The 13348-nt window shown below is 33.2% G+C and overlaps 1 protein-coding gene across 1 annotated transcript in view; it reads left to right on the top strand.

Moving 5' to 3' along the window:
• Window positions 1–13004, top strand: part of LOC111087758 (dihydroflavonol 4-reductase-like) — a 33876-nt gene extending 20872 nt beyond the window's left edge. Inside the window, exons 2-3 of the mRNA XM_022395562.1 lie at window positions 7755–7956; window positions 12896–13004. Coding sequence (XP_022251270.1) covers window positions 7755–7956; window positions 12896–13004 — 311 coding nt within the window. The remainder of the gene's footprint in view (window positions 1–7754; window positions 7957–12895) is intronic.
• The last annotated feature ends 344 nt before the right edge of the window (window positions 13005–13348 follow it).

Raw genomic sequence — 13348 nt, forward strand, 5'->3', positions numbered from 1 at the left:
ACTGCTTGTAGAATCCAGTGAAAATATATCATACAAAATTAGAAACAACAGCGAATTAAATCAAAAATAGATCATTAAGTGATAAAGCATGTTTTCTGTCTAATTTCTGATTCATTCTAAAAGTACAGTCCATTGACTAGTGGTTACTAAAAAAAAAAATATGTAATGATAACCTTATCGAAACATCCTCGACGGTGATATAAAACACTCAAATCTGTGACGTATAGGTTTCACGTGAGTCATGCAGAATACGTATTACAAGACTTGTGACGGTTCACGTGTGCGCGTGTCTCCAAACAATCCAATATATTACCTAGGATAAAAAATATAATTCTCATAGCGATGATGAGCTAAGAATGATGATGTGTGCTGCTCGAAAGTAATTTTTTCCTCATCAAGACACTCGTGACTGATGAGACCAATATTCGTTTTTTTTTTCCGTTATTAGAAACTTCAGAAGTCATTAGTCGTGTAACCCGAGATGGCTGATAACTTATAGAAGCCAAAACAAAAACTTTAGATATTTTATTCACTATCCTTTCTTTGATTCAAACTTAAATTTAGATTATTTATCCATTGTAGCCGCTTTTCTTTCACTATCTGAATCTTTATTTTGTTTATTTATTTGTATTTACTTTTTAAAGACCAGTTCTGGTTACTCTTGCGCTGACTATTTTACAGAAGTCACCGTATACGAGTTAAATGTGCTGCTCCTCTGATTTCGTTTCTAAAACCAGACTATTAAACAGAAATCACCGTATTCCTGATATGTTGCTAATATCATACGATTTTTAATCATTTGATTTCCGTTAAGTTTCTCTATGTCTTATAAGCAAAACCCACTGTACTTCTATTGAACTCACGTTTTATGAGCATTACTCACAGTATTATTGTATGATAATGAAACCACGCTTTATTTATAGTATATATGTATTTAACGATCACGTTAGTCAAACTATGTGATACCAATTATGTATCCACTATATGTCTCACTATATTACTGAAACGGTGTCTTAGTGTGGCTGCTAACTTTCCGCTGATTATTTTACTGAACAGTTTCTAGGCATCAGTGGTCATTATCTTTTGTAGCTGGTTACGTTGCTAGAATTTCATCCTATAAGCCGTATCACTACTTTGGTGACCAAATTACTAAACCTTATCCAGTGAGCAGCATCCACTACCGTTCTGCTGGCCAAATTATTGGAACTCTTATCTTGTGAACTGTACCCACTACCCTTCTGACAACCAAATTACTGGAATTTATCTTGATAAACTATATCCACTACCTTCTGTTAACCAAATTGCTAAAACTTTAACTTGTGAGAAGTATTCACTACATTCTGCTGACAAAATTGTTGGAATTTTATCTTCTGAACTGTATCTACTACCATTTTGCTGACATCAGTTGTGGTTTTAGATAAACACATGGCTTTTATTTTACAAGAGTTTTTTGATTAATTACATAATTATCTTATGCGGCTAAACTGATTCAGATATACTAGTTTCAAATTCTTAACTACAGACCACAGGAAAGTCAGTCAATCACTAGCATTCACCATCACGAAGGTTTTTGTCTGGTTTTTTGAACCGAAGAAGAGGAGTCACTGTCACTTCTATGACGCGCCCGTAGCTACAAATGCGGGCATGTTTAGCGGCATCCCATTACGTCATGTTGTTTGCCTACCTATTATTAAGGATGTGTTCATTAAAGCGTACACTCCTTACATGCTACTGTAATTAAGGGCTGTCCACTATAGTGTACACTCCTTATATGTTATTTAAATAAGGAGCTGCTAATATAATGTACACTCCTTACATGTTATTTAAATAAGGAGCTGCTAATATAATGTGCACTCGTTATATGTTATTTAAATAAGGAGCTGCTAATATAATGTACACTCCTTATATGTTATTTAAATAAGGAGCTGCTAATATAATGTACACTCCTTATATGTTATTTAATTAAGGAGCTGACCAGTATAGCGTACACTCCTTATATGTTATTTAACTAAGGAGCTGTCCAGCATAGTGTACACTCCTTATATGTTATTTAAGTAAGGAGTTGTCCAGTATAGCGTACACTCCTTATATGTTATTTAAGTAAGGAGCTGACCAGTATAGCGTACACTCCTTATATGTTATTTAACTAAGGAGCTGTCCAGCATAGTGTACACTCCTTATATGTTATTTAATTAAGGAGCTGACCAGTATAGTGTACACTCCTTACATGTTATTTAAATAAGGAGCTGCTAATATAATGTGCACTCGTTACATGTTATTTAACTAAGGAGTTGTCCAGTATAGTGTACACTCCTTATATGTTATTTAACTAAGGAGCTGACCAATATAGCGTACACTCCTTACATGTTATTTAACTAAGGAGCTGTCCAGTATAGTGTACACTCCTTATATGTTATTTAATCAAGGAGCTGACCAGTATAGCGTACACTCCTTATATGATATTGTAACTAAGGAGCTGTACAGTATAGTGTACACCTCCTTAGTTAAATAACATATAAGGAGTGTACACTATACTGGTCAGCTCCTTAGGTACAATATCATGAAAGGAGTGTACGCTATACTGGACAGCTCCTTAGTTACAATAACATATAAGGAGTGTACGCTATACTGGACAGCTCCTTAGGTACAATATCATGAAAGGAGTGTACGCTATACTGGACAGCTCCTTAGTTACAATAACATGTTGACCAATATAGTGTACACTCCTTATATGTTATTTAACTAAGGAGCTGTCCAGTATAGTGTACACTCCTTATATGTTATTGTAACTAAGGAGCTGTCCAGTATAGTGTACACTCCTTTTATGTTATTTAACTAAGGAGCTGACCAGTATAGTGTACACTCCTTATATGTTATTGTAACTAAGGAGCTGACCAGTATAGTGTACACTCCTTTCATGTTATTTAACTAAGGAGCTGACCAGTATAGTGTACACTCCTTATATGTTATTGTATCCAAGGAACTAACCAGTATAGCGTACACTCCTCATATGCTAATTGTAAATAAATAATGTGTTCGGTATAGCATACAACCTTTTCCTTAAACAGTGGAGCCGCCCGGATCCGGTCAATAATTTTCAAATCGAGGGCCGACGATTCTAAAACATTTTTGAGACGGTTTATAGAATATTTTCAGGGTGTGGCCAGTAAATTACTTCTTCCGCCATTTGTGCCTTTTTCTCATATGATTTTGTGTTAAAGAATTTACGCAATATAATATACGTCATGATTTTACACACAGTGCACCCACAGGCAATTTTATGCACATGCAACTTATGCATCCAGAGTCATGCCTCAATTACGTTGCGTGTTTGAATCAGCGTGGCAGCAAATTAAAATTAACCCTCAGAGTAGTACAAGGTGAATTATCCGTGGAATCTTGCCTGTAAACAGCACACTTCTAGATTTAAAAGAAATTCTGCTCATCCCACAACAAAGTTTTATATTTGATAAGACACTCTCATCCCTTGATAATTTAAATATCCATATATTGTTTCCCATTTGATACCCAGAACATCGTAACTTTAACTAGACCAAATATGCACAATTTAATAATTGCTGGTTTCGTAAATCAGTTTTTTAGTTTTCTTTGACATAATAAAAGAATTCCTAGAATATAGTATTTCATCAAACATTAATTTTAATTAGCTTTTAATGCCTTTAAACATACAAAAATTTTACATCCTAGAATGTATGGAAGACACAGAATATATGTATTTACACCATCAAAAACAATATTGTTTTCACGACAGGTTTTACGATGAATAGGATATGTTTATCGAAAACTAAATTAAAAATTACTTCATGATAGAATTTCGATAAACTTTATTGTAATTCATATATCACAAATTCATTAATCAAATAATCAGATTTTTTCACTAATTCTAAAAACTAGCAGAAACACCGCCCTACGGGCGATTGTTTGTGCTACTAATTACCAATCATAATATTCATACCTAATTCTAAAAAAACTGCAGAAATTTGAACATTTTCTAAACGTTGTCATCATCACATATTGCGACATTTTTCTTAGCCTGTCTTCTTCTTGCTGGAGAGATTTTTGAGCCCGTCGTTCCTTTTGGCTTCTTGCTCGCTCTCTCCTTTCATCATCATCTTTATACTTTTTTGGTCGTAAAAGACGTCGCAAAAATTATTTGCTGCAATGAATATCGCGACTAAATTAAACGTAATACAGTCAGTACTCGTATATCCGGCCACAAAAAAATAAAATACGGGCGAGGGGGTTCGCGATATAAAAATTTTGAGACTATAAAAATGAGACTAGGTGATCATATAGGCTAATAACCATGACATGCATTGATGTCCGATCGTTACAACTTTACCGCAAGTTTGTTTGTTTGTTTGAAATTAAGCACAAAGCTACACAATGGGCTATCTGTGCTCTACGCTCCACGGGTATCGAAACCCGGATTCTAGCTATGTAAGTCCGCATACATACCGCTGTGCCACTGGGGGTTTACCGCAAGTATTTAAGTCTTGTTTTCTTTATATTACGTCACATCTTTCAGTATTGTTGCTTTTAGTTAGTTTCATGATTTGTGACAAAGGTGAGGACATATTGGGTAATATATTAAAATATAATAGCAGTTGGCTCTATGATAAGGAAGCTTTTCCTGAATGTCTGTTTAGAATCTGTTAGCTACGAATTTTGATTTACTGCAGCGTAATAAACATTGTACACTTCAAAACAGTTATAAGGAAGATGCAAAATGATTTTACGATATCAGTTTTTTATCAATTTGAATATCCTATTTTCCGTGACAAAAAATTTCTTTAAACTTATTAATAAATAATTTTATCGCTTGGTATTCATGATTTTACTTTAAAAAAATGACATATGCACTTTACCTGGATAAAAAATATTTTTAGAGATCCTTTGACCTGGTTTATAATTTCATGTTTCGACTAATCTGTTCGTGATGATAGATTTTTATTGGACTTTCTTCACACGGAATTATAGACTTACAACACTAAAATCCAGGATACGATTCCCGGTGGTGGACAGAATTTGTTGTAGCTTTGGGCTAAAACAAAACAAACCCGACCCATTCTTCACACGATCCAAATGTCTTATGAAAAACTCAGGTTTTGAACATTAAGTGTTTTAGGTTGATTCTCATACTGACCCTAATAAACCAAATAAACAACGTGTATATCACTTTATGCTACGTAACAGGAGCTGATTCAAACAATAACAGATAAATGGATGAAATAAATATCTCTTTGTACAGCAAAATAAAAATAAAAAATCTTATAGCTTTAACGTATTTTTTACAACATATAAATAGACCAAGTCGTCATTTAAACAATATTGTATTTTTAATCAATCGAAACAATCTGGTGGCCATATAAACAGACATTAATAATTTTCCAGTTATATGTTAACTTACATCTTATACTATATGAAAGACAACACTAAGAATTATCGTACTATTTACGTAATAAATATGCTAAGGAACTAATCAATGCAATAATTCAAGTTAACATTATGTCTTTAAGTTCCTAAAGGCCAATGTTTGGGTCGTATCTCAGAAACTACTCAACTCTGTTTAAAAAAAAAAAGGTATTTACAACGATCAAGTGACAAATACAAAAATATAATGGCGTGGTACTGTCTCCTGATCATTATGTACGTAGGAGAAACTAATTTTCGCAATCTCCTATTGCCTAGAGGATAGACAATCATTACTTTATTACATAGAGAATATATATGAACATAAATACCTTATGCATGCAGCAGCACTATTTCATGTTGAACAAGAAAGTGATTTAATCGAACAAAAATGAGTTGTAAAAGTAAGTTACATCTTATCACAGTTGCTAACCAAAAAAAGATGATAAAATATACACCTTTTCTACCCTATTAGATACAAATATATCATGCATTCAAGCCAGGGATAGTTTAGGATAATTTGACCAACTAACAATTAACCAACTCACTAAGCATTTATACTTAAGTAAAACTTACTTCGGGAAATTAATATTGTAAATTATCATTGTAATACTGTGTATCCATATCAGTTTTGCTTGGCGGAATTATCCTTTCATGTGGCGTGTTCAAATCTGTTTCACGTGATCGAATTGCTTTTCACGCGTTGATGTTCAACTCAGTTTTGAATGATTGAGCAATACATTTTGTATATTTAAATCAGTTTCAAAGGGCTAAATTATTTCTTTACCTTTTTGTTTAGTTTGATTTCAAACGTGTAAATTATCCACATAAAGATTTATATTCATCTCGATTTCAATTGGTTGAGTTATCCTTTTCGTGTGTTGTTTTTATCTCGACTTTTATTGGCTTAAATTTTTCTTTCATGTTAAGTTTAGCTCAATTTCAAATAATTCAACTATCCATTTCATCTTGTATGTTCAAATGAATTTCGAATGGTTAAACCACCAACTCAGTTTCGAACGATTGGGTTACTCCTTTCATGCGTTATGACTTGTATTTACTCTTGGCAACTAGTTGGCAGTTCCTATAAAAATAGGATTCCTAGTTTCGTATGTACATATGGCTTATTCGTTACGTGGGCAAGTCGCCATTTTATTCGCATAATAAAGTATATTCCAAGAACGCACTACCATTTCGCGTGCAGACTTTGGACACATAGCGTTCTGGACGTTATAGAGAAATATCGATATATTTTTAAGTCAATTTGGCATGACATTTATTACTATATTATCCATGTTTACAAAACTGTCAGTAAATAAACACTACTAGACAACAAACGTTAACACTATGTAAACATATTTTCAAGTATAAGGTGATTATTTTATAACTGCTGTAAACACTTACCTGTTATAACTATAATTGACTGCCATAAATGAGATAATAGTATAGTAGAGCTAACAAGACAGAAAATGTGTTGTCTTTAAACCCCAAAATATTCTAAGGATATAAAAGATGCTATTTAAGAAAGCTTTGACACAGTTTATTTTTAAAGTGTAAAAGATATTGAGATTCGCTAGGTTTATGCGTTATGAAAATTGTTGTGAAGTTGTTATAACCTCTCGTTTGTGCATGTGTGTGTGTGTATGAAGACAAACTCGATGGGAATTGCTTTTAACAGATGTATGTGTGTAACTTATAGCAGAAAGTTACACAAGCTTTTGAGTGTGCACACATGTGCATGCGTATAACTTATAGCAGAAAGTTACACAAAATTCTGAGTGTGCACACATGTGCACGCGTATAACTTTTAGCAGAAAGTTGCACAAGTTTTTGAGTGTGCTTACATGTGCATGCGTATAACTTATAGCAGAAAGTTACACAAGGTCTTGAGTGTGCACATTTAAACTCGTTTAGAATTGCAGGAAGTATAAATTAAATGTGTGTTTGAGCGGAATCTTTAAGTGGAATGTGATTGTTTTTCTATCTTGTCTAAAAACGTGGATCTAACTTCGGAATGATTATATTATGAGGAATAAGATAAACATCATCGCATTAAGGGGTTGGATGGTGACTTGTCCAGAAAACACTGGCACCTGTAGTAATGCAAAGTGGGAAAAACGGGACCACTTCTTTTCCAAAGAAAGAAAAGCTACAGCAGAGTTGTATATTTAAAATCTTTACGTAATCATATTTTTCTCAATTTGCATTATTAGTGATGTCACTTTTATTGGTACAATATTTATCGACACAATTATTACCGGATTCCGGTGATGGTATGCAAATTTAAGTATGCGTTAATATTTAATTCATTTTCTTAACAGTGGTCCTTGTGACTGGGGCAACTGGGTTTGTCAGCAGCCACGTGATCAAGCTGCTTCAGGAGGACGGCTACAAAGTCCGGGGGACTGTCAGAAGTTTACAGAATGAAGAAAAGTTGAAACCCATCAAAGAACTCTGCCCAGATGCTCCACAAAAGGTAGAACTTGTAGAAGCTGATTTGACAAAAGACGAAGGATGGAATGAGTGAGTTCAAGTTTATCTTATTATTTTAATGGGTAATTGAATGATTAACTTTAAACGGTGACATTTTGTTCAAGGCTTAAACATCTCGACAGCGGTCAGCTCTAAGACTATTAATTATTAAATATGCTACGTGGTGTCATATAGGTTTCACGATAACAATGAATAAAGCTGAGGATAGTGCGGAAGAAAGGGATAGTTATGAAAATGGGGAGGGAGATAAAGCAGGAGGAGAATGACGATGCTACGTCAGATTCACAATGAACGAAAGTGAGAGGAATGAAGAGAATAGAAATATGAAGTTGCGATTGAAGAAGAAAAAGTACGAAAATACAACAGAGAAATAACTGTAAAATATAAATAATTAAACAAAACTTATCAATAGAAAATATGTGGAAAAAATAAAAGGTGTTCCTATGATAACGCACCATAACGCTAAGCTAAAAAAATACGGTGAAAAAAAGATCTAGTACAGGAGTATCTGCTGAGGATAATATAGAATATGATATCAAATGGCAAATGATATTAAAGAGTATAAAGTGGAATGAACAACCTTGGCACAAAGTATAATATCCAATGACTGATGATAATAAAGATAGTACGGAATGCAATGTCGAGTAACTCAGGGATGCAATGATGAAATAAGCGTAGTACAAAGGATAATGCTAATTGAGTAAGAAAATGGGTTTTATATGAAGTAAATGACTTGAAAACAAAATATGATATCCAGTGTTTGATGATTGTGAAGCGCATGATATCAAAATAATGAGATTAATAATACTATAGAGTAAAAATATATATGTGTGTGTGTGTAGAGGGAGAGCGAAACTGAGGATAGCAAGGAATATCACATTGATGAAATGAAATTTGTACAAAATATCATAAAGAATAATTGAAGGTTACACGAAGCTCACAACTTGAGAATGCTGTAAAATGTAACGTCTAGTGACTGAGGATGTAGAGAAAAAAATAGTATAACATAATATAATGATTAGCAGTACAACTACAGAAATAACGGATAACAACATATTTAATGAAATATATACATTCCATCTTCATCAATTCCTACATTAAATATATTATGAAGGTATTGAATATTGTATTTAGTGTAAATATATGTTCACTCTGGATACTATAAAAATCAATAAATGACTGGAATTAGTATAAATAACAGCTAGTGACAAAGAACGGTAAATGAAGGGAAACTGAGTATAATAGGAAATGGCTTTACTTAGTGCAAACAGTATTTAATGATCTGAGTAAAGTTCGCTGACCGGCCACATATTAGGACATACTTTTAGAACAAGCCGTTTATTATTTAATATTTAGCATTAATTAACGTGAGTGATAAATAAATAATAAAAATAAAGGAGGTTCTTTAACTTAAAAAATCTGTTTTACATCACGTTGATATTTTGCATCTACTTTATTAGGAACAGCTTTCAGAAGTCATCAGTCTTAATGAATAGTTTTCTGTAAGATCTGTTTGTGTAATATTTATGCGCATTGTTAAAATTAGGGCTAAAAATGGAACATCTCAATGTTAAAGACTGGCAACTTAAGAAACTCGAAACATATAATGCAAAAATATCTATCAGGGAGACAAAAAAATCGAATGACCATTCAGCCTATTATAAACCTAACTGAGAAAAACTCAGTGACAATGAAATAAAAATACTGTTTCTTAAGCCTAATTGTAGTTCAACTCTGAAAAGTACGTTATACTGGCATCATGGCTTCTACACAAGATGTATCCAATATAATAAGAGCAAATACGTTGTATTTCCAGTTTCATGAAGCATTCAACTCACCAACGCCAAAACTTAAAAGCAGCCTAAATAAGAAGAGTGTTAAGTTGTACGGAGTTAAAAAAGACCATCAAAATGTACTGAGTTTTTTTTAAAAAGCACCAAGCTGTACGGATTAAAAAAAAAGAGGACATTAAGCTGTACGGAGTTAAAAATAAAAGAAGAACACCAAGTGGTATAAAGTCATAAAATGGGAGAAAGAACAAGTTGTATAGAAGTTCAAAAAGAACATTCATTGAAGATGAACAAAGTGTGAAAAAACAACAGCGAAACAAAAGCATTATTATTATTACATTGCCTGCCAATAAGGCATACTCTATTTTAATCCTAGAATTACCTAAGGGAATCCATAATCACCGTTTGTAAGCACATTTTTCTGAACTATTTATGCTCTGAATTGTTTGTAGGTCTATGGATTTGTTAGGTACAGGGTCTCTAATAATATATGAGTTGTACAAATAAATATAAACAAAAATTCCCCCAATCTGTAATTAACCCCACCAATTACTTCTGGGGTTTCCTGCGTATTTTACATACAAAATGGGTGATTTAACAATGAAAGTTGGACATGAAAAATCAACTAAATAAGAAGTTTTGGAATATAACAAACAAAAACGAAATAAACATGGAACAGTACTTACTACTTTTAGCACACAATGCATCTTATTTACAACTCTATGATCTGGCAAAAATACAGACTTAATTAGCGTTCCTTAGCGCTGTTCTGGACTTTGCACATGCTCGTCGATGTATGTACTCTCTAAATATAGCAAACTATCTTTCAAGCATTCGAAAACCTTTGTCTTCTGATCCTGAACATTTGGAGAAAACTCGCATAAATTCGTCGCCATTTTTTCTGACCAAACAACATCCAATGAGTCATTATTTCAAACATCATGCACTTATTAAACATTTCCCCTAATTCTTTTATTTCCACTAGAAAGTCAGTTTTGCGGAATGATTGAAGGCACACCAGTGGGATCATTTTTGTCGCCTTGTTGTAGCAGAAATTTCTATGCATCACTTTGAACACACCGTTCTACCAAAATATCTTCACGAACTACGTATACGAAGAAGATGCATCTTTTTTATTGTGTGGTTTAATGAGAGGGAAAAATAAAACCAAGAAATATGGTGAGCATTTGAATTGCCAGTTTTAGAGTAGAAATTTTTCCATGGAACTTGAGATTGTCACTACTTTTCCGCACCTTTATGTTTTGGTTCACAGAGACTTTTTCACCAGAGCCTGACTGCTGCAGTTTGTCGTAGAAAAACTCATTATAATATTTGAATTTCCGTCTATTTTTTGACAATTTGTTTTTCTTCATCTGAACGATACTTTATGCACACAATGGGTTAAACGGTCAGATCACGAACCCTATAGTCCAAGCACGGTATTATTCAATTATAAACTGCATTCCAGAAAAAAGGCAACCAGACAGTACCACTATTCGCCTGAAGTGAGTGCTCTTTACCGAAAAGCAAAATTGACTATCACTCCTATAACACACCTACAGCCGAAAGTTACAAAAGTGCTTGATGTCTCGAACTCGAGGCTCTCAGATCCCCAGTTCACAAAGTACTAGGCCACTCTCGAGCCAATTTCTGTCAAACCTGGGATTAATAGAAATACTCATAATCTAGAGTTCTAAATATTTGATCTTCATATTACATCTGTAGGCTCAAATAATACAAAAGGGGGACTGATAAGTTTTAGAGACGTCTTGAATGAGTAATGAAGTGAACATTATTGCAAGTTTAATACAGTAACAAAGTACAACGTTTCGACAAGGTTTTATCGTCATCAGGAGTCACATACTGTTGTCGAAACGTTGTACATTTGTTACTGTATTAAACGAACAATAAAGTTTTCTTCGTTACCAATTCAAGGCGGCTGTACATTTTATTAACCTCAAAGTGGGTGTCTCGTTATCAAACTAGGAAACATTAAGAATTGTGTTACGAACACATCGGTTGTTGCTTAGGAAAAGATCAGAATGTAGACTTAAATAATGCAGAAACTCCAAAACTATGTCTTAGAAGTATCTTACATTACAATTTCAAACGTACCGGGTCTTTATAAATTAATATCGTAAACTGTTGTAAAAACAAATTTAAATTCACTACTTATCACTTTTGCCTTTGCTGGTAACTTAATTTGTTGTGGTTAATTAATCCTAAATTAATGTTTCAATATTATTCGAAAGGGTTTTGTTTACATTTCATAGCATGACTATGAGAGTAAAATTGAACTTCTTTATTCTTGTATTTATGTATTCTGAATGAAATAATTTGAGCTAAACTTCGGTGTATTTTAACAACAACTGTAGTTCAGTATACTTTTAGGTTACGAACAGATATAAACTTCAAAATAAACAGATAAGTTTTACTTTTCACGGTTTATATTTTTTTTGGGGGGGGGGTCTCACTACCCGACGAACAGTGGCTGGCTTGAAAGGGGTACAAAAGCTTACATTAGTTGCCGTTCGATGTTTGTGTTTTAAAGTATTCAATGTATACATTTCTTCGTTTAAGGCTTCAGTTAAAGGGACTAAAAGCTTGCAATAAAAGCAAGCTTATTAAGTATTGTGATGAATAGTTCTAGTAATTTAATTAAATACACTTTCTAGAATATCAGAGCATTGTATAGAATGTGATGAGAAGTTCTAAAAGAGGTGAAGATAATCAATAAAAAGACACGTTTTGCTATTTGCTCAGAAAAACTCAATGTGCTCCTGTTAAAGGACTCAACAAATTCTGTGACTTAGATGAAAGCTGTATCTGGAATGGCATTTCTTAAATGTTCTATATTTATAATCTACTTTAGCTTTATTGTTATTAAATCAGAGTGTAGCAAAAATTAATCATTTTTCCATTGCTTTGATACCTACGGAGATCATCATTCGGATGTAGCTTGAAAATATACCATTTGTTCCTAAATATGTACAGTTATGTCGTCAAAGATGTTTCAGATGTTTGACAATCCAACTTTTCATATACGTTTCAGGTTTTAGCTAAAACATTATTTTATCTATATATATCATTTTTATTTAATTTAATTCACATTTTCTGCTATTTTCACGTGTGTGTAATGGATTCCAATTTTATATATTCTTCTTCTTTAACTATTACAGTACTATCGTATCAACAATATACAGTACTGGAGATACTTACCATAACGCACGGACAGGTGATACACAGACAGGAATCACAAACAACGAGCAATTTAAACTGAATGATTAATTTATTACTAGCTGGAGTACCCGTCCCCTGGAAGGAAGCTATGTAAATTCATGATTAATGAAAGGTTATCTAAGGACATGAAAAGTTGTTTCCCTTATATGTAATCGTAAAAACTCAAAAACGTCAATAAAAACTGCAAAACATAAAATGTGAAACCGCAAACTTGCATGTATCTCCCCGTGGACCCAATGAATTCCATACCATATTTAGTTAAAGGTCCATCAACAGGGGGCGAAGTAGTGGTAAAAAACTCAAAAAACGTCAATAAAAACTAGCAAAACACAAAAATGTAGAAACCGCTAACCTTGCGATGTATCTACCCCGTGGACCCAATAGTAACTTCA

This window comes from Limulus polyphemus, unplaced genomic scaffold (assembly GCF_000517525.1).
Source record: "Limulus polyphemus unplaced genomic scaffold, Limulus_polyphemus-2.1.2 Scaffold2594, whole genome shotgun sequence".
Taxonomy (NCBI): domain Eukaryota; kingdom Metazoa; phylum Arthropoda; class Merostomata; order Xiphosura; family Limulidae; genus Limulus; species Limulus polyphemus.